This window comes from Herpailurus yagouaroundi, unplaced genomic scaffold, assembly GCF_014898765.1.
Source record: "Herpailurus yagouaroundi ecotype Mexico unplaced genomic scaffold, PumYag 182, whole genome shotgun sequence".
Lineage (NCBI taxonomy): Eukaryota > Metazoa > Chordata > Mammalia > Carnivora > Felidae > Herpailurus > Herpailurus yagouaroundi.
Genome location: NW_024412413.1, coordinates 16021782 through 16043709, shown reverse-complemented (window position 1 = coordinate 16043709; position 21928 = coordinate 16021782). Strand labels below are relative to the sequence as shown.

At 44.2% G+C, this 21928-nt stretch overlaps 1 protein-coding gene across 2 annotated transcripts in view; it reads left to right on the top strand.

The window, feature by feature from the left end:
- Positions 1-4028: 4028 nt before the first annotated feature.
- TCP11L2 (t-complex 11 like 2) overlaps positions 4029-21928 on the top strand; it is a 41781-nt gene continuing 23881 nt past the window's right edge. For both annotated transcript variants that reach the window (XM_040491009.1, XM_040491010.1), the window contains exons 1-5: positions 4029-4178; positions 12589-12773; positions 15370-15505; positions 19104-19224; positions 20522-20742. In XM_040491009.1, coding sequence (XP_040346943.1) covers positions 12617-12773; positions 15370-15505; positions 19104-19224; positions 20522-20742 — 635 coding nt within the window. In that variant the 5' untranslated portion in view covers positions 4029-4178; positions 12589-12616. The remainder of the gene's footprint in view (positions 4179-12588; positions 12774-15369; positions 15506-19103; positions 19225-20521; positions 20743-21928) is intronic.

The following is a 21928-nucleotide window of genomic DNA, read 5'->3' as shown; positions in this document are numbered from 1 at the left end:
GTTTCTGGTGCTTTGGAAACTTAATCAAGCACCAACATTTTGATAAACCATCAAAACTGCTCAATGATCTAAATCTCCTTTATCTTTAAGACCAAAAGAAAAAGAATGACAAAAGTCGATGAGAAAAGATGTGGTCAAATTTTGAACATTTAGTCACCAGTTTATATCAGTCAAATTGTTTTCTCTTCTTTCTACTTTCTACTGTCTTTCCCCCCACCCCTTACTGCTTTTTAGTCCTTCCCAGCACCTTAGGATGGAGAGGGGAGAGCGGGGCTCTGACTGAGTGGTGGCTCAGTCAGATGAGCGGCTGACTTTGGCTCATGATCTCACAGTTTGTGGGTTCGGGCCCCGCGTCGGGCTCTGTGCTGACAGCTCAGAGTCTGGAGCCTGCTTCATGTTCTATGTCTCCCTTTCTCTCTGCCTCTTCCCCACTCACACTGTCTCTCAAAAATAAACATTAAAAATTTTTTTTGAAAGATGGACAGGGGAGAGAAAAAGAGATGGGATTCCATGTAATCAATTTTTCTACTACAATGGAGTCATATCTTATGTGAGGAGGTTAGTTTCCAAAGGGAGAACCTAAGGTCAAAATCAGGCGCAGTCAAAATTATCTTTCATAGGTCCTTTGGTGGGCCATAGGCCTTTGGTGGTTCTTTGGTGGGCCAGTTTTGTTTTGTTTTGTTTTGTTTTGTTTACCTGTGGCATTGAAACAGATATGTTTCTTCAACTGAGCACTACAGAAAATAATTGATTTGCATTTGGGAACCGATGAATGGGAAGTAAGTACCTTTAAACTCTAGACTGATGTTCCATGGGGTGAAATCAGGACCAGCTACATAATTTGCAAGGTCCACTGCAAAATGAAAATGCGGGCTCTTTATTGAAAAATTGTGAAGAATTTCAAGATGGCAGCAGCAGAGCATTAAACTAAGTATAGGGCTCTTCCAAGTGTAGAGCTTTGTGCATCGACACAGTTTGAGACACCCAGGAAGCCAGCCCTGGGTAAAAAGCTTGGAACCTAATGTGAAGCTTGGAAACTGAGATCAACTCAGGAAGAGAAGCCTCACGACTCCCATGGAGAGAACAAGGGGCAAAATCACTGCCAGTGTTCAAATTATTCTGTCCTGTGCCCTGCACCCTGTCCTATCTGAGCACATATAGTTGAATTTACATGATGCTCAGTCAGCACAAGATGCAGAGCCACAATACAAGGTAAATGGTTGAGACGTTGCAAGTCCATATTAAAATTACATTTGGGGATTTTCTGATTTTTTTCAAGGACTCGCTATAGTTTAAAACTCAGATTTAAGATGTGTAAAAAGAAAATGAGTATTTTTATGTCTCCATCCAGCAATAATTTTCATCAGCCCTTAGTCATGTGCCAAAGGCAACAGAACAGATTTAGACTATTGTGTAATTTGTAGGTGACAAACCAACTGCATTACTATGAACTTTCTAAGTTGTTCCAAAAGGAACGTTAGAAAGATCAGGTGTGAAAATAAAAAACATAACTTACTAAAGAGGTTGCCTCTGACCTTTTTTTCCAGAAGGTCGTGAACATAATCTGAGCAAGGAGGATTTTATTCTATGACTGCCTGAACTCTCTGAGCAAGAATGTGAAACAAGGCTCATTTTGAAGGGAACTGCCTAATATTTTATAGTACTATATTTTTTCAAAGTGTCTTTTATGTGCCAGCCAGTATGAGGGCAGCTGGCCAGGTAATTGACCAAAAGGTTTCCAGAGAGCAAGTTATTTAATGTCAAGTAGCAGTAGATTGTGCTTCCAGGATATTTCCTCTCTGAGCTTGGGTCTCTGATGTTACCCTGCCCTGTCTACCTTAAGGTTCTCACCCCAGCACATGCCGAAACTTGACTCATCTGTTTTGACAAAAAATTGCTTCCTTGTGGCCTTGAGAATTATGTATTTGAGCTTTAAAATAAGTGCCAAGCCTAGGGTCAGGCAGCTGGTCACCCAGGTAGACTGGACAACTTTCCTGACTCATGCTCACCTGCTCCAAGTTATGTAAAAACACAAAAACAACACTCATCAAGCACCTATCAAGCTAACAAAAGAAGCAAAACCACAATGCGTCATTGTCACAGTGCCCAAAAATTGGGAAAATGTTTTTGGTTAATCTATTGTGGAGTTTTTAGGTAGTGATGGCGGTTGTTGAGTAGCGGTTACTATTTGGCAAGAATCGAAATCAGAGGCTTCTGTCATCCTGACTGCTGCTTCCAACAAACAATATAAAAATGAGCATGTTCACAAGAATGAATCTATGGGTGGCAACAGCATTCTCTCCTTAATCTCTTGGTTTGTATCAAGTTATATATTTTAGAAGAAGGGAGGAGAGAGTGGCATAAGGAAACACAAATACAAGTTTATAGAGATCAGCCAAGTTTGTTCAGAGTGATTTGCCTAATAGTTTCAATAACTAACACTGACTAGACTTACTGTGTACAGCTCTACGCACTTCACATGCTTTATCTTGTTCCATCCTCACCATAACCGGATGAGATAGTTATCATTGTTATCCGTTGACCAAGATCTCACGGGTAGTTAAGTCAGAGCCAGGGTTGAACCCAAAACAAATCCATGTTGTAACACCAAATTATTCCATCTAGGATAACTGGCCTTTTTTTTTTTTTTTAACATTTATTTGTTTATTTTTGACGGGGGAGGGGCGGAAGGGCAGACAGAGAGAGAGAGAGAGAGAATCCAATCGGTTTGTTTATTTTTGAGTGGGGGGGGAGAAAGAGGGAGGAGGGGCAGAGAGAGAGAATCCCAAGCAGGCTCTTTGCTGTCAGCACAGAGCTGGTCCCTGGGTTCAATCTGGTGAGATCATGACCTGAGCCAAAATCAAGAGTCAGACGCTTAGCCGCTTAGCCCACTGAGCAGCCCAGGAGCCCCAAGGATAACTTTCTATCCTCCTTTAAAATGTTGCTTGTCTGGTTCAGTTTTGCCTCCACAATTCGGACATGATTTCAGCACGAAATTGAAATACTTCAGCCTATGCAAAATTCACTGCATGACACTATATCCCAAGCAATGCCAATATTCAGAAGACACAGTGGTTTTTATGGCTGCGGTTGGGGGAATGTTGTTTCTGTACATCCTGAAGCACACCCACAAGAACTAAACAGAGCCCACCCTGGGACTGTTTATTTACATTAACCCTTGTCGAACAGAGAGGTGCTGCCAAGCACTCTAGAGGAAGTGAGATGCTTTATCTTTTGCGTGCACACGAAGTTTACGTCTTCAGAGAGCCTGGGTGGGTGTGACTCCCAAAAGCTAATCTTTCAGTCCAACCATATGCAAATCTGGGCCGGTGTTTATGTGGAGGTGCAGACACAAACATAGGTGACACGGCTGGTTGCTGACGCGCGTGGGAGCGCACTTGCCCTGTTGTCTATTGGCTTGTGCTGTGCGAAAGGCGTGATGGTGGGCACCCAATCTGGATCGCCCCGTCTAGATGAGGGGTGTTCGAGTAGAAGTTCCACCCCGCGAGGGGTAGCTTGTACCATTATCCACGCAGGTGCGCCCGGTGGCCAAAACAGTCCTGCGCTTCTCGGGAGGAACCACGAGTGGATCAGCGCGCAGCCTCGCCCCGCCCCAACACCCCGCTCCGCCCCGCCCCGGACTCCCCTTCCTAGGCCCCGCCCCCCAGCTCCCGACAGCCCCGCCTCCATCTCCGGGAGCTCCCAGTGGCACGGCTGCCCCAGTTCCGTAAACACTTTTCTCCCCGCCCCTAACAGTTCCCCGGACTGCACCACTTGAAGCCCATGGGGGGGGGGCCCGTTTCCTGTGGCATGCAAAACACCGTCAATCCAAGCTCTTCTCGACCTCTTTCATGCGAACGTGAGGAAAAATGTTAGGTAGTAAATCAAATCTGTCAGAGCTCTGCTATCGGAGCCTGAAGTGACTTGGATTTCCCCCTCTCCCGTGGTCCGTCTTCCCCCTCTCGCAGATTACACTGCTACGCCTAGGCTGACTCTTCGAAGTCCCTCCCGGCCCTTTAAATACCGCGTGGGGGGGAGGGGGGCGGGGAGGTTGGGGGTTGTTGGAATGGTGAGTGAGTTTTCCAGGTGTTTGAGCGGTGTTGAGGGGACACCCAGAGATCCTTGATCCAGGCTCACTCAGTCGCCTTTCTCCTCCTCCTGTCTCCGCGCCAGACCCGGTGCGTATCCATCCCGGGGGAGGGGGTCGCGGGTTCTGAGGTGCCGGACCCGGGTGGGTGGACGAGGACATCTCGCCACAGTGCAGCCGAGGGCCTCCCCCAACCCACCTCGGAACTCTGTCCGGGGACGCTGGTGCCAGGGGGCGTTAAAGTCCCACTTCTTGCTCCCCCCCATCTCCTTGTTTGACCTCAAACCGCCATCCCGCGTGGGAGCGGAGAGCGGGTACAGAGTGGCCGCGGCGGGTGTCAGGGTGGCCGCGGGCTTCGGGCCCCGGAGGCTGCGGGGTCGCGGCCGCTTGGCCGCCGTTTACAACCTGCTGGATCCGTGCCAGCGACCGCGCTGCGAACAGTTTTCCACCATCCGGGCCCCGGGAAGGTGCCCGCCTCGCCTGCGACCCCCTGCCCATCTGGGGTGGGCGAGCCGGGCCGCGGTGGGGGCTGGGCGCGGCTCGAAGCGTGTGTTTGGGGTTTGTTGCCGGGGTTTCCCAGGCACTCTGCTCGGCCTCCGCCGTCCCCTCCCCCAAGGGTTTGTTTTGACAGGAAGCGTGCTGCTGGAGGGGAGGGGGGGCTGGAGGATTGGCCTGGGGGTGTGCAGACTCCTGGGGCGTCCCTCTACGGTCAGTTGGGGGAAGAGGCGGGAGATGCCAGTCGGGCCCGGGCTCGAACCCTTGGCCTCTCGGGGATGGCTTGTGCTTCCCCAAACTGCTCCTCTGGGTGGCTCCACCGGGTGGGTGGACGGAAGGCGCAGATTGGAGGTGGCACGTGGACGAGCATGGTTACGTGTTTTCGTTAGTATTTGGAAAAGCTGTTCCATTAAAGGAGCGATTTCACAATGATCTAAAGTTTCCTTTTAAAATAAAAGTATTCAAATGCAAAAATCTAGTCAACATAGCGGTGATTGACAAATTAGGGTAGAGATGTGGAAACAGGCGTCAACAGTGGTACCCAAATGACTGAAGTTTGGGAAATAATTATCTTAGGTGGTTGTTCTGTTACATTAACCTTGAGAAACCAGACAAGTTGTCCTTGTCCCCAGTGGGCCCCTCAGCCCCCAAGATCCCTATGGGCCCCATGGTCTCCAGCCCAGCCAGAGACCTTGCTCTTTGCTACCATAACCAGGTTATCGCTGTGGTTCCCACTTTAGGAGGCTCCGTGCCTGCCTTTCCTCTTGCCTCCAGGGATTTCATCCATCATTCTGGCAGCCGGTGGAGGTTGCCTCACATGCAGTGGCCCAGGGCTGAAGATACCCAGTCACATGTGGAAGCAGCTTCAATGCCATTTTGTGAGGGGTTGGGGCCCCCAGAGGAGGAAGCACAGGTACTAAAACAGGCCAGCCAGGGGTGTGAGGAAAAGTGTTTCCAAGTGTGAAAAGTGCCTAGAAATCCTTCCCCCGATGCTGTAATGTTATGTGTTGCGTGAACATCTGTTTTCTTAGACAATGACTGGCTTGTTGGCTTTTATCTAGCTCTTTGTTGGCTCTAATTTGATGAAGACCAGCATTCTGTAGCTGAATGGAGCAGGAACCTATCTCTCTGCTCTGTGGTTTATGCCTTGCTGCATATGAGTAACTTTTTAGCACTGCTGGCTGGGCCTGGTTCTAAAACAGCGTTTTGCAGAAGATGGAGATGTTCCATACCATCTACAGTTTGTTTTTTTTTTTCCTTCAGAACCCAGTCTTATTCCTCTGACTCCTTGCCCTTTACTACACATATGTGAATGCCTGTCTTTGCATTTGACCTTGATCTGGTCTTCAAGGATGACATCCACTAGATAGTTCGTGAAATTTCTCATTTCCACCACCCTACCTTGACCGGATGGTCTCCATTCCTCATACAGGGCGCTGCTGGAAAATCTGTGTAGTTCACCTCAAAATGTTTTTGATACTAGTTGTAAGCAGTTAAGACTTCTGATGATATTTGAGTTTTAACTAGGGATTTTGCAGTGGTTAAAGAACGGCTCCCTGATAGAGGATTTTCCTTTACTCTAGTGGGGTGGTTGAGAATTGTTTTGGATAATAGACTCTTTCAGTGATGCCCTTCATGGTATAGCACTTTGAGCAGCCACCCCGGGGTAAGGTCAGCTCGTTACCACATATGTAAGTGTCCACGTGGTGTTGGGTAGATCGATTTGGCAGACTGAGAATGGAAAGAATGAACAACACACTACATTTTGTCCAGCCATCCTAGAGTGGTAGAAAGCATGGGCTTTAGGGATCCATGGCCTCGATTAGAGTTGTGCCTCTGCCACTGCTGTGACCCCTAGAGCAAAGTAATTTAACTTCTCTGAGCCTCAGGTTCTTATATATAAAATAGGGATAATAGCAGTACCTTAGCTAGCAAGGTTATAATGAAGATTCAAGGAGATAAAACACTTAAAATGCTTATGGGGGCTGGGACATAATAAGCACACAATAGCTATTAGCTCTGATTGTTATTATTTGTTATCAATGAGCATTAAGAGAATGGAAAGACACGATGTAAACCTTGCTTTAAGCTCTGGAACTGTAAGTCTCTGCTGGTTTGAATTATTGGTGACTGGAAAATGTGTTTGGAATTGGAAAGGGGAGACAGCCCTTCCTGTAAGCAGCTTAAAATTTAGTGGGGAGCCAGTTATGTAAACAGCAACTATAGTACTTTAAGTGACTGCATAATGGGAATATGAGCAATGTGAGTGAGGCAGGAGAGAAGGAAAACCTAAGTGGTAATATGAATAGGAGTGTGGCCTAATTTGTTCATCAGCGATATTCCTTGAGCTCTCCCTCTATCCCAGGAAGTGTTCCTAGCTCTAGTTGGCTGATTTAGATGGAGTGGGGATATCAGGGAAGGCCACTTTGAAGTTGTAACATTTAATTTCAAATCTGAATGACAACAAGGAGCCAATCACATGGAGATCGGGGAGAACAAGCGGGGCGGGGTGTGGGGGACACGGGATGCTGCGGAGAGACTCTAGCAGGTGCAAATGTTCCAGAATGGGGAGTTTGGCAGGTCTGAGGAACCTGAAGAAAGCCATTGTGTCTGTGGCAGGAAGGGTTAGGGGGAGAGTGATACGGGATGAGGTGGGTAGAGGCCGGATCACAGAGGAATATAAACCATTGCCAGGAAACTTCTTAAGAAAAGGGAAACCACCTGGAGATGAGCTCTTAAAAGGGATGATTTATTTTGCCTCTTCTGAAGGGCTCTGGCCTATTTCCTGTTTTATTCTCTAGGCACTGTTCAAGAAGGACATTGGGACAAGTCTGTCTAGAAGAGCTTTTGTAATAGAGTGGTATCTAACTATCCCAGCGGTGGGAACAATCAAAATCTAAAAACTGCAGGAGCCCAGACTGTTCTGAATTAGACTTGAAGTTTTGGTTTAGTACTTCTCCTTTAATTTTCTGCTTGGAAATAATTTCAGACTTACAGAAAAAGTTGTAAGGACTGTACAAAGAACTCCCTATCGTCTACCTTTTGCTCATAATCACCTGTTAACATGTTGCTGCAGTGCTTTATTGTTTTCTCTTTTTCTCTCTCGTTAAATTAGTTGAGAGAAAGTTGCAAACATCATGGCCTTTAATTCCCGAATATATAATCACAGTACATGTATCAACTTTAGTAAATTAACATTGTTACACAGACAGTAGGTTCAGGTATTGTTACCTGCTGTCATTTGACCCAGTAATAGCATTTTTCCCCCCTCTGGTACAGGATCCAGTCTGGGATCATCTGTTACACTCAATTGTCAAGTCTCTTTTCATCCGGAACATGTCCTCAGCCTTTCTTTGTTTTTATGACATTGACATGTTTGGAAATCATAATGTCTTCTAGTGGTAATAAAATAATAGTTGGCTGTCAAGCACTTCCTAGGAGCTCAAGTACTTGACATAGACTATTTCAGTTCATCTTCACAACAATTCTACGAGGCAGATATATTAATATCCCCACTTTGCAAATGGCAAACCGGAGTTCCCTCTCTCCAGTCAGTAAATATCAAGCATCAGGATCAAGAACCCAGACCACCTGACTCCAGAGCCAGTGTTCTTGCCTCTTGGACGTGGACATTTGCGTTGTCACTGGTGGATCTTTATAATCCTGAACCCATGCAGGAGCATTTGCAGATGAGTCTGCTACAAAAAGGAAATAAAGAAGTGAAGTTGGTAGTGTGGACACAGGCTAAGGAATCAACCCATTTCGCCTCCATCTGTGGTGGGACATAGGACTGTCCCCTTCAGGTTCTTGCACCCATTTCCCTCCTCTCTAAAATGTCAGTGATCATATTGCCATTCATTCAACAATAAGTGTTTAAGTATCTGCTGCATCCCAGTCATTGGTCTTGGAAGGAATTCCATAGTATTGAATTTATTATTATTAAATGAAGAACAGTGCAATGAAAAATGTGATTATTCTCCTTGATGGTGACCCACTGTAGTATTGGAGGCTGTGCTTGGAGTTATACGCTGCTTTCACCTTTGACTTTACCTTTGGCCAGTAAGTAAATCCTGCAGGTAGGATGAGATGTGGTGTTTCTGAAAAGCTGTGTGGTTTGCTTGTAATTCCCAGTGGTGAAGTTTAAGTAGATCTAAGTTTGTCGGTATGAGAAGCATTACCTCTCTTAAAGAAATAGACTGGTTTTATTATCACTGTTGTAAGAATCCAAAATCGTTTTTAAAGCAGTCTAATTACCCTCAAGGCCTTTTGAGTCAAGTAGCTTTGTCCCCAGATGACTTATATGGAAACCCGAGACCAAGAAAAGTAAGAACAGATGTGAAGGAACTTGCAGAAGACCATTTACACTGGGATGGGCCATTTGCTTTTAGCTTTTGTATTTCAGACAAGCGCAAAAGTTCTGTCCTGGGTTAACTAGCAGTGTTATTTTATCATCATGGGATAAAACAGTTCTCCCCTCTAGAGTAGTTTTTAATGCCTGAAATGATGATGATAGTAACAAGAAAAAATGCAAATAATACTAATAATAGTCATCATCTGTATCCAGTTTTCTCTGTGTCAGCCACTGTTCCAAGCACTCTACATATACTGACTAAATGAAGTCTCACGCTTGCCCTATGCATTAGGTGTTATTAGTGTGCCTTAAGAAAACAGCCGTTTCCTTATAGAATAATAATGGGCATTTGGGCTTCAAAGAAAAGCTTCTCCTTGGATACACTAAAGCCCATTTGTGCTGTGGAGGCTTCTGCCAACCAAACAAGAGTTTCTAAACATTTTGAAGCTTTTATTTTGTGTTTTCTGTTGCATCCCCTGTGCCAGAAACTCTACTTCCAGTGAATTGTTGGAAGGAAGCACAGTTGCACATTAAGTATGTCTGCTGTAAGCACATTTAATGTCTCAGAACTTCCGGTGAAGCCTCATGGAACTCTGGGTTTATAGCATTTTAGCAATTCCTAGTTGAAAGGGACCTTATAGCCAGCCCAACCTGCTCAGAAAAATGAGGCGAAGAGAGCCGATGTGATGTGCATAAAGTCACACAGCAAATTAATGACAGACCCAAGCCTCAGACTCTAGACTTATAACTCCTAGCCTACATCTTTTTATTTTTGAACCTTTGTACTTTGCTGCCTTGTTAAACACAATTAAGGAACCTACAAAGTGTGCTGTTCGGCTGGAGTAGAAAAATGAAAGGGACAGTTATAACTATTCACCTAGTTCATAAATTCCAATGGATGAAAGCTTTTATTCACCTTTACTTGGGAAAACAGCCAAAGTGAAGGAAAATTAAGAGCAGAGCATACAGAGCACAGTTGTTATAGTGGAATGACTGCAAAAAATAATAAGACGGAAACCAAGTTTAAGATAAATAAGAGCGTGGCCAGGACCAGGGAATATTGAGTCTTACACCTAACAAAGAAAGTTTAGGTGGTAGGTTCCCTGCTCCAGTGCTTGAACTTTCACGGTACAAGGCCTGCAAGTGTGTGATATCAGTTTGCGAATGTTCTGGTTGAAGCTGTACCAAATGGGATTCAATGATTCCGATTCAGCTGACACCAAGTGGATACTTGTCACGTACTTGACACTGGCGATGGACGAGACACAGTCCCTGCCTTATTAAGGAGAGTCAGAAGTAGCCATGGGAGGAAAATAACTGTACAAGGGACTCAGCTCTGTCGTGGAGATTCGGGACGTGGTTGCAGATGTACAAAGAAGAGCGTCTGTCATTCACTCTGGCCAGAGGGTAAAGGCTTCCTGAGGAAGGTAACATTTTCAAGAAGTGCCATCAGTGAGACATCAAATGTTGGCAGAGAGAGAGAGAGAAATCTAGAGGAAAGGGCAAGTATTCCATTTAGGATTGGGGTTTGGTGGCAGTGGAAGAGTTAGGGCAGACCCCTTTCTTCTGTCCTCTATTCCCTTCCCCCCGGCAGATGGGAATTCAAGCTCAAATAGAAATGGGCGCCCGGGTGGTCGCTCAGGCATCCGACTTCTGCTCAGGTTATGGTCTCACAGTTTGTGAGCTCGAGCCCTGCATTGGGTTCTCCACTCTCAGCACAGACCCTGCTTTGGATCCTTTCTCCTTCTCTCTCTGCCCCTTCTCTCTCTCTCTCTCTCCCTCTCTCTCTCTCTCTCTCTCTCTCTCTCCTCTCTGTCAAAAATAACATTAAAAAAACAAAAAAAACCTCAAGTAGAATCTAGCTTGCCTGTGGTAAAGGAGGTTATTTCCCCACCGGAGTTGCAAGGGTCCAGGTTATCTTATAGCCTGTGTTCGTGGTAGTTGACGTTGGGACCCTAGGATAAGGCAACTATCTCTACATGGTAGCTTCCTGGCAGTTTCACTCAACTCCTGGCAGTCAGCCTCCAATTAGCGCTTTCTGTTTGTGGAAATGATGGGCCGAGCAAGGGCACACTTGTACAACTGGCAGGGCTGAAGAAAGTTGTTTAAGGGAGGCCAGGGGCAAATGCCCTTGTTCACTTGACCTTTTAATAAGTCCCTCTCAGGTTCATCCTTGTCTCTGTTACCACACACGGGATAAAAAAAATGGCACCATGTCTCTCAACAAAGGCTAGATTCCCCCATAGTCCCATGCGGCCTCTCCTTGTGCTTCAGCAATGCCTTGTTTCCCATTTTCTCATGTTCTGGCCTCTGCCACACACAGGTGTAGGTGACTGGACTTCAGAGACAGAGGAGTAGGACCCTGTCTCTTCCATTCACTGTTACCTTTCCCTGTGCTGCTACACAGTGCGCACTCAATATATATAAGGAATCATTTGAAGAAACCGCTCGGGATTTCCAGACATACTGTGTGCAGCCGTGGTTTCAAGTTCTTGCAGCTTTCAAAGCTCTGTATACCTCATTTCCTGGGCTGGTTCAGATTTAAAGAGACTCAGTGAATCCTTACTATCATTACTGTCTATTCAGGATTTGAGGTGCCTTCCTCCTCGGGCCCAAGTTTCCTCTCTGTTTCAGCTAACGCCACACATATCAGAGTCAGTGCCTGCTGGGCTTTAGTTGAGCCTCCTGGGCTTAGGCCGGGTATCCCATGTGCCCAGGATCCCCTTTCTAGGGGGTGACTGGGCCCAAGTGCCCTGCCTTTGTCTGGGAGGCAATCTGATGTTCCAGAACAGCACTGGATGTAGATAGAGTGAAGGGACTGGTTTTACGGCATGGTAAGTCCCCTTGTTCCGAAGTCTGTTCCACCAACCTGTGAATCAGGATCTTTAATGCCTGTTTGTTCGTGGGGTGGTAGTGGGTCCTTAGTCGACTGTCAAATGCAGACCCAGGGTCAGGCTTTAGTCTTTATATGATGGCAGTCCATGGGAAAATGGAGAACGTGCAGACTTGCCAGCCAGAGATTTTAATTAGTCTTCTCCCTTCCCCAAGGGGCTCATAAGGAACCAAAGAGGCTGATTTCAAAACTATTTTATTTAAAACAAAGCCAAAGGAACAGTAAGAATAGCTAAAATTTGAGTGCCATGCTAAGTACTTTATTAAGATTAATCCTATTTAATCTTCAAGACTGAACCCTATAAATTCAGTCTTTCAGCCCAGTTTTACTCATGAGGTAGGTGGGTAAGTAAGTGACTTTCCCAAGGGCACATGGCAAAAGACAGCACCAGCTTCTAACCTAGGTGGTCTGTCCCCAGTGCCCCATCCTCTCATACTCTTAACTTGCCATGTTTTAGCAACCCAGGAAGAGAGAGATTGTGTGTCTTCTGTACACTTTTAAGGGATCTGTTATTGCTGAGAGCTGCTCCTCATTCACACTGCGTATGTCCTGAGTAAGTTCCCACTCAGGCCTATGGGGTCCCTTTTCTGGAAGTCAGTCTTGGTGGCCTGGCCGGGCTGCTATGGGAAAGGAGAGGTTATCTTCTGGGGCCTTTCCAACACTGTGACACATGTGGGCAAAGCCGTCTATGTTGGAAGAAGCATCCGTGATGCTAGTGGAACCCCCACAGAGTGTTGACACAGGGTCTGTTTGTCTACGCAGGTGTTATCCCACACTCGCGCGACACAAAATGCCCTTCAATGGTGAGAAGCAATGTGTGGGTGAAGATCAGCCAAGCGATTCAGACTCTTCCCGGTTTTCCGAAAGCATGGCTTCCCTCAGTGACTCTGAGTGCTCCAGGCAGAGTTTTACGAGCGACTCTTCCAGCAAATCCAGCTCTCCTGCTTGTAAGCTGACGGGGAGCAGGGGCTAGGGGTGGCCGAGGGGAGGTGGTTCTAGACATGTGTGCTGGATTTTAAAACTCCTAAATGAATGAGAGCAAAGTATAAACTCCCCCGGTTTCTAGATGTACCATAATAGCACTGCAAAGACAGAAGTAAGTAGCCACTAACGTTTACCACCTAACCATTTTTATTTTCGTTACAGTCTCTGATATGCTTTGCTTTGACTATAAATCAGGTCCATAAACCCTACCTGTCTTTTCTCTTAAGCAGTGGAAAGCCACTCCCTCTTGAGATCACTTCTTGGACACATTCAAGAATAAATTCAAATTGGTCTTCTCTAATCATTGCCGATTTAAATGAAAGGAAACATGCCCCAATTCAAGGGTCAGGCAGGAAGTGAAATAATCTAAAGGGTTTCCTACTGATTGCAAAAACTGTTGTGCAAATCACCCCAGAAAAGTAGCCACGAGGAGAATTACTACACTAGGGGCGTAAGAAAGAGTTCAAAAAGTGGCCACAGTGCAGGAGACGTCTTTTTCCCCTTTTGTGTGTGACAGCTAAAGGTGTGTAAAGCCAGTGTTTTTTCTTTCTCTTTTTTAGCTTTTTAATTGACATCTTGTATAGGAAATGTAACATCTTAAAAGACAAAGCAAATGCAGAAAGAAACAACAACATAATCAAATGCCCCCTTCAAAAAGTTTGTTCATTTGTGTTTAAATTTGTGCAATCTCATTTTTAAAACATGTGGAAAGTACACGAGTGTAGAGAAAAGAAGATTTTGCCTATATCACCCAAAAGCGACAGCTGGCAGCACTTTGTCACATTCATTTTTCACATTGACACATGTGTATGTGTAGGTGTAGACTGTTTTCACTTAGAATTATAATTAAAACGTTTACCTATGAGGATATACTTTTAAAACATTTAGGGGTGCCTGGGTGGCTCAGTTAGTTAAGTGTCTGACTCTTGATCCCTGCTCAGGTCATGATCTCACGGTTCATGGGGTTGAGCCCCCTGTTGGGTTCCACATTGAGCTTGGAGACTGCTTAAGATTCTCTCCCTCTGTCCCTCTCCTCTGCTCACTCTCTCTCTCTAAAATTAAAAAAAAATTTTTTTTTAATTAAAAAAATGTAAATTACTTCATCAAATGACTATATAATAAATTTATTTAATCATTGATTTATCATTGGACATTTAGTTAATTTTTTTTTTTTTTTTTTTTTTTGGCTGTTACAAATAGTGCTTTATGGTACATAAAGCCTTTCCAGGAATTCCTTTGGATACAATTGGATTATTGGACCCCAGAGTACAGACATTTTTGAGAAGAATCTTAATGAGCCAGAGAATTGGGAAAAGAATTAACTAGCAGTCACCCAGCTTTCTGTGCTTTTTGTCATTTTTTATATTATATATATGGGGTTGATGCCTCCAACAGGGTACCTAGGCATCTTGACGAGGGACTTTGCTAATTCCATATATCACCATTTTTTCCTCTTCTTCCCCCTCCTCTTCCTCATGGTCTTCCTCTTCTTCCTCCTTCTCCTCTTCTTTTCTAAATTATTTTAGGTAGCAATATATTGCCAGTCAGTATTGTTTTTTGAGGAAATGAGTTTTAAGTAATTGAAGCTAAGAGTTCCAATAGTGATTTTTAAAAGACATGACTTATTAGAACAATTTTCTAGAATAATCTTTAGAAATAATCAGATAATTCTTTATTTACTACTTCTGACTGAAAAGTAAATTATCCAGTTTACCAGATTAATTTTATTTTAATCATCTACATTTATTAAGTTCTTACTATGTTCTTCTTTACTAATCACCTCAAGACAGCCCTATGAGGAGATATGTTATACCTAGTGAAGTCGAATGATAACAACCAATTGGTAAAAATTGGAGCCAAACCCAAGCATTATGCTATACCACCTATACTTTTAGAAGTTATAGTTTTAAGAAATCAGTTATTTCATTTTGAATGTGCTTAAATTAATGAGTTATGAATTACAGAATAAAAGTAGTCTTATCAAGTTCCTGCAGAGTACGTGTAATAAATGCAGATATCAATAGGTACTAAAATATAGGGTGATTTAATAAAAGAAAGGTAACATAATAGCTTCTATTTTTTTTTCAACGTTTTTATTTATTTTTGGGACAGAGAGAGACAGAGCATGAATGGGGGAAGGGCAGAGAGAGAGGGAGACACAGAATCGGAAACAGGCTCCAGGCTCTGAGCCATCAGCCCAGAGCCCGACGCGGGGCTCGAACTCACGGACGGTGAGATCGTGACCTGGCTGAAGTCGGACGCTTAACCGACTGCGCCACCCAGGCGCCCCTATAATAGCTTCTATTAATAAGATAGTCTCTAAAACACTTGAGAATTTTTTTTATCAATAGAGTAACTGAAACTATCAAAGGAGTTCTTAAATTTTTGAAGTCTTAAGTAGTAAGTAAGCAGAGGAATCTACCCAATTTAGTATGTATTCTTCTTACTTGTAAAACCCTGCATGTGTATGTTGGGATAACTTACACTCTGTCTGCATTCGGAGGCTTCACTGGATGACAACTTTTCCGTGACATGAACTGGATTTTGTTTTTCTTTCAGCAACAAGCCCTCCCAGGGTAGTAACGTTTGACGAAGTGATGGCTGCAGCAAGGAACTTATCAAACATGACACTTGCTCATGAAATTGCTGTAAATGAGAACTTTCAATTGAAACAAGATGCCCTCCCTGAGAACAGGTAACCCGGAGGCATTTGTGTGTGTAAACTGAGCTGCAGATTCTCACACATACACACACATACACACACGTTCACACTGATTCCTAGAAGTCTTGTAAATATCCACTGAGAGTAAACATTGGTTAGTTCTCTAACACGGTCTTATACTTGTTTTCAAAACCCTCCTCTAGGGTACATGTTACCCATAATTTTAGAACTCAGTGTGTACGTCACTTTCTGTGGAAAGCATTTCCTGGCACTCCTGAGCATACCAGACCACATTAAATCCCCTTCCTAAGGACTCCTGTTGCCCCTTCTGCCTCCCTTTGTTAAGAAGTCTTTATGTTCAGTGTCTGTCTCTCCCATGTGACCAAAACACTGTAATGGAAGGACTATGTCTATATCATTTGGGGCTCTATCCCCATTGCCCAGCAGAATGCCTGACATACAGTACGTACTCAAGAAGTGTTTGCAGATGGACTTATTAAAAACTGATATTCAGGTTGTAAAAGATAAATCAATGTAGCTGAGCTGCCGAAGTGCTAAGAACAGATCATCCAGAAGCGTCTGGTGGTAGGAATCACAACTACATGGGCACCCCTGGTTAACCTCAGTCCCTGCCCCCTCCCCAAAACCCGGGGATCTTTAGTTAGAGCCACACCCTATATCCTACCTCAACCTCTCTGACTTTGTTGGCTCATAAATTCCCTGGGACAGAGAAGAGAAAAGGCTTGAGGCCATAACTACAGGTAAGTCATCTTTAGAGGCAAAGTTAGCTCATGAATAATGGCATTAAATCTTCAACCTCACAGTATCATTTATAAATCCAGAGGCATTCCTATCAGTTAAGACAACATGTAATATTTGATTCTATTTAGAGGTTTTATGCTTATTTGTTTTAAAGCAGGAAAAATAGGAAACATAACAACTTTCCTTCTTTAAAATCCAGATTGTAGTCCTCCTGCTCCTGAGGACATTATTCATAATAATCACTAATATTTTTTAAGATTACCGGCCAAAATAGGTGTATCTGTTTGGTTTTCTATGGTAATTGCATTTCACCACGATCCTTCATACCACTCTACTGCTACACCCCTAGGCCAGGCCACCGTCATTGTCTGACCTCTACTCTTTCAGTCCTAATTGGTTGCCCTGTCTCCATCCTTAGCCCCCCATAGTCCATCCTCTCCATTCACACGGTAGCCAGAGTGATCATTCTGAAGGGTTAATCAGAGAAGGTCATTTCTTTGCTTAAAATCCTTCAGTGGTTTTCTATTACACTTAGAATAAGAAACCCAAACTTCTACAAACCTATGTTTGGCAGAAAGTATGGCAGCAAGGCTCCACTTCCTGACCACGTCTCTTACTCCTGTCCCTCCTGCCTGCTGCACTTCTGCCAAACTGGCTTCCTTGCTGACCTCGGAGTATACTGGCTTGATCCTGTCCCAGAAACTTTGTCCTTCTTCTTCCTTCTTTTTTAATGTTGTTCCCCTAGATTTGCACTGGCTGCTTTTTTTTCTCCTCATTCAAGTCTCAACTGAAAGGTCACTGTGCTAGAGAAGCGTTCTTCAACCTCCCGGTGAAGGCAGCACCCTCTCCATCACTGTGTACCACACTGTCTTATTCTGTCTTCCTCATGGTTCTGAAATTGCCTTATTCATTTTTAATGTGTTTTGTTTTTGTCTTTCTGTCCCTGCTAACAGATAAGCTTTTTGAGAACAGACAACTTTCTTTTTTACTACAGTAACCGCAGCACCCAAAACAGGGCCTGGCACATATTGGATGTCATATAAACATTTATTGACTGACTGATAAAAATGAATGCTTGAAGTTTACAGTGTGAGAGTATTTGTGCTTTAAATTCAAAAGCTGTGAATACAGGCCATAGCAAAAGCAGTTGAGGATCAGGCAGACTCTGGGTTTGAATCTTGGCTCTGCTGAGACCATTTCTGAGCCTCACGTTCCCCAAGGACATGATGGGGACTAAAACGCTTCAAATGCGTGCTCATGGGCATTCGAGTGCCTGGACCATAAGGATTTTGATATTCTGGGAAATAGGAATACCTCTCTGCTTCCTTTTCTGCCTTAGCTGGAAAATGTGAGCAAGGAAAGCAAAATGCAAACTTAGGACAACTAACTTTATTTAAAAATAAAATAGCATGTTATGAGCTGTTGATTTTTCAGATGGCTTTTTACAAATGGCCGAGTCGTTACCTTTTAAAATGTGGCTGACTCTCATATTCTACTAAATATTGTCTTTGGGGGAAAAGACTTGGCAAAATACGTCTGATTTCTGATACCCAGCAAGAATGCTTGTAAATGATTTGATTGATTTCATTCCCCTCCCCCCCCCACCCCATCATCCTCCAGAAAATTAAAAAGCTAAAAAATATCTTTCAGCCTTTAGGAAACCTTACATTTAAACTCTGATGTCCCTGCAGGAGCTGTAAAGTTATAGCTCTTCCTTGGTCGATCCATTCAAGCCACGTACATAAGGCTGGTAAAGTCAAGAGTGAAAGTCCATCCCAGCAGTGTTTGCCTTTCTCATTGTTCTGAAGTTGCTCAGGAGGGTCAACACTAGAAATAGCATTTATGCTGAGTAAATCTAGTCAGGAAACTAGAATAAGTTTTAACATTTAAAGTTGCTGAGTAGAATATAGCATTTGCAGTTATGGAAGCAATTTTAACTCACACTCCTCAGAAAGCTGATTTTAATGTCTCATAGCATTATTGTATGTTTAGCTATTTGTACTCTAAAAAGGAAAAATAAGGACATGTGCATAACTATTAAGTTATTAATTTATTTATCATGCCTTCATCAAACACTCACTGTATGCCAGGTACCGTGCTAGGTACAGTGGCAGGTACTTAGAAGAAGTTACGGCCTCTGCCTGGGAGAGATGTATGCCATGTACAGGATGGAGACACCTAAGTAAGTACAGTGCAGGGAAATATGTGATTTTCCTAAAACTGTTGCCAAATGGTGTAGGAGTTCAGTAGGGATGTGTATTTAAATGTGCATCTGTTTTAGTGCAGTGACATAAGGGGTGAGGCAAAGTGGCCACCTATTCTATTGTGAGCTCTTCCTGGGAAGGTTCCTATTCCAGCAGTGTGGTCTGGCTAACTTTAAATGGGACATCTAAGCTGCGGTTGGCAGCCTGTCCCATGCATGTCTCCTTGGGGCCAACCTGTTCTATTCCGTGCAATGAAACTTTAGCTGTTGAGGAAAGAGCAACTTTTCCATATCTCAGACCAAAAATCTAGAACACGTCTAAAGACCCAAAGAGCAGCTGGGCAAGGTATGGCATCTCCTTAAGGTACAATTTTAAGAACTTACTGAAAGCTGTAGCAAGAAGGCATTTTTAAAGTCGAGGGGAAACTCCTAGGACAGGATGTTAAATGACACAAGTGTATACTATACCTATAGATTATTCTCAGCTATATAAAAACATGCATTGAACAAGGGAAATATGTCAAAAGATTAAAATGAGATTATGGGCCATTTTTATTCTCTGGTTTTTTTTTCTTAATTTTGTAATATTTCTACAATAAGCACATTTATTTCATAATCAGGAAAAATAGTGCTTATTTTTAAAAACAATTCATTTCCTTCCTGTAGCTTGGCCAGTCGAGTGAAGCACATTGTCCACCAGGCCTTCTGGGACGTCTTGCAGTCAGAACTGAATGCCGAGCCTCCGGAGTATGAACATGCCATCAAACTGTTTGAAGAAATCAGAGAGGCAAGTTGATGTTGTCTGTATTAATTAGTAATTCTTTTCCCCGAAGACTGTTTTTGCGTCCTTCACAGGGTGCTGGAGATTCTTTTTGGAAAACTGAGTAAGTCCGGTCACTGGAAGGGTGTTTTTCGAAGTGCACTTCCCGGGGCGGGGTGGAGGCAAGGGGACTCCGGCGGTGGAAGGAGCAAGCGCAGGGTGACGCTTAGCACACTGAGTGGTTGATCACAGCAAGTCAAGAGCACAGACTCAGGAGCTAGAAACCTGGTTTAGCAATGGGTTTAGCAACAGCTTTCCAATCCTTCAGTCTTAGCGTTCTGAGAATTGTAAGAATTAAATGATAGGGCGGAGTTTTAGTGAACATTCACGAAGCCCTTGCTCTATACCATACGCTAGATTATTCATTTATCGTTACCATAATGCTGTGAGGTAGTTACCACTGTTACTCTTACTGAATAAAAGGGAGCTGAGTTCCTTTACTTGCCCACGGTTATCCAGCTTTGAGGGATGGAGAGAGATTGGAACTGAAGTGCTCAGGCTCAGAGCCCGTCCTCCTAACCATGTGCTGTGTGTGTAAGCACAGTGTCTGCTGTGTGGTGAATACTCTGGATAGGTTGCCTAAGGAATATACAATAAATATCTTATACGTAAAATATACTAACGTAGCCCATGGGGTGTTTCCATCTGCTCTTCTTTAATTTTTTTTTAATGTTTATTTATTTTTGAGAGAGAGAGAGGCAGAGTGCGAGTAGGAGAGGGGCAGAGAGAGAGGGAGGCACAGAATCCGAAGCAGACTCCAGGCTCCAGGTTCCGAGCTGTCAGCACAGAGCCTGATGCAGGGCTTGAACCCACGAGCCGTGAGAGTGAGATCATAACCTGAGCCGAAGTTGGACACTTAAGCAAGTGAGCCACCCAGGCGCCCCTCATTTGCTCTTTTTTAAAGGGTTCTTTGGAGCCATGATCTGCAACTTATTCCTTCCTTACGTGGTTTATTTGTAAACTTTTTGAAGTTATTTCAGTAATACTACTTCCTTGCCAGTTGCTCTCATTCTGGTAGTTTCAGTAACTTCCCATGAGTAGTGGCAAGTTGGAAGGAGGCTTTAATGCAGAAGGTAGAGCTTTCTTTTTAGATTTGAGACACTGGAGTGCTCCTCTGACCCACCACCAGTCAGTATAAACTTCTGTGGCACCCAGGGCATTAAAATATGGACAAGGAGCTTGGTCTTCTAGACACTGAAATAAAAAATGACAACCCTTAGTCACGTAAGAATGCCGGTACCTTTTCTTTCCTTTCCCTGTGTAGATTCTCCTTTCTTTTCTGACTCCTGGCGGCAACCGGCTTCGCAACCAGATATGTGAAGTTTTAGACACAGACCTAATCAGGCAGCAGGCTGAGCACAGTGCTGTTGACATCCAAGGCCTGGCCAACTATGTCATCAGTATCATGGGAAAGCTCTGTGCTCCTGTGCGAGATGACGACATCAGAGAGCTGAAGGCTACCAACGACATCGTGGAGGTGCTGAGGTTAGCACTTTCCCTGCTTGCATTTTATTTCTTTTTGTTTGTTTGTTTATTTATTTATTTTTGAGAGAGCGAGCACAAGACGGGGAGAGAGAGGGGGAGACACAGAATCCAAAGCAGGCTCCAGGCTCCGAGCTATCAATGCAGAGCCCAACCCAGGGCTTGAACCCACAAACTGTGAGATCATGTCCTGAGCCTAAGTCAGACGCTTAACCGATTGAGCCAGACAGGTGCTCACGGCTTGCATTTTCTGAGAGTACCTTTCAGTTCATTCAAAAGGGAAGTGTGGGAATTGAGGAACACAGAATAATTTCTGATCTTCCAAAGGAATCCTTGACCCTAGAAGAAACCAGAGAAGCAAGGAGCAAGTCAGTCATTTGCCCTGAACATAGAATTTCCAGATAGAATGACCTAACAAAGTTGTTAGTTGGTGTGTGGGGGGCCCTGGAGATGCAGTGAGGAAAAAGACAGATACAGTCTCTGACCAGGGAGTTTACAGTCCAGTGGGAAAACAGACCTCGGACAAGGAATTGCAATTGTGGTAAGTGCTATGGGAGGGGATGTACAGGGGGTTAACAGAGCTTCTAGCAGAGGGACCTAATCCAGTCAAGGATCTAGGAAGAGGTCTTTATGAGTTAGGGTAATGGTAGCTGCTATGACACATAACCCCTGAACTCTTGGTGATTTAACCAGTATAAGTTTCTCATGTCACAGTCTGAAGCAGGGGTTCTTGGTCAGGCAGCTTTCCACATGTTATTTGGTGACCCAGGTTCCTTCTATCCTTGATCCCACTGTTGCCCAAGGCCCTTGGAGTCCTGTACATTCAGCTAGTGAATGGGAAAGGGATCGGGGAAGGCATGCCCAGTGTTCAGCCTCTTCAGCCCAGAAGAGACAGATTCCACTGACTGTAACCAGTCCTGTGGTCCCACCTAGTTTGAAGGAGGCCTGGGAAACGTGGTTGCTGTCTGGAAATACATTTCCCTAGCCACAAATATACACTGTGGAAAAAGAGCACAGACCTTTGGTGGTCACCTAACCATTTCTGCCACTGCTTCCCTGAGGAAATGAGGTATACTTTAAAATTGTAAGGGTCTAATTCTGGCTGTATAAACAATAACTTCTTTGTGATCCCAGAGGAAAGACGAGTCTATAATAGTTTTCACCAATGAGAGGAACTCCCCCCCCCCCC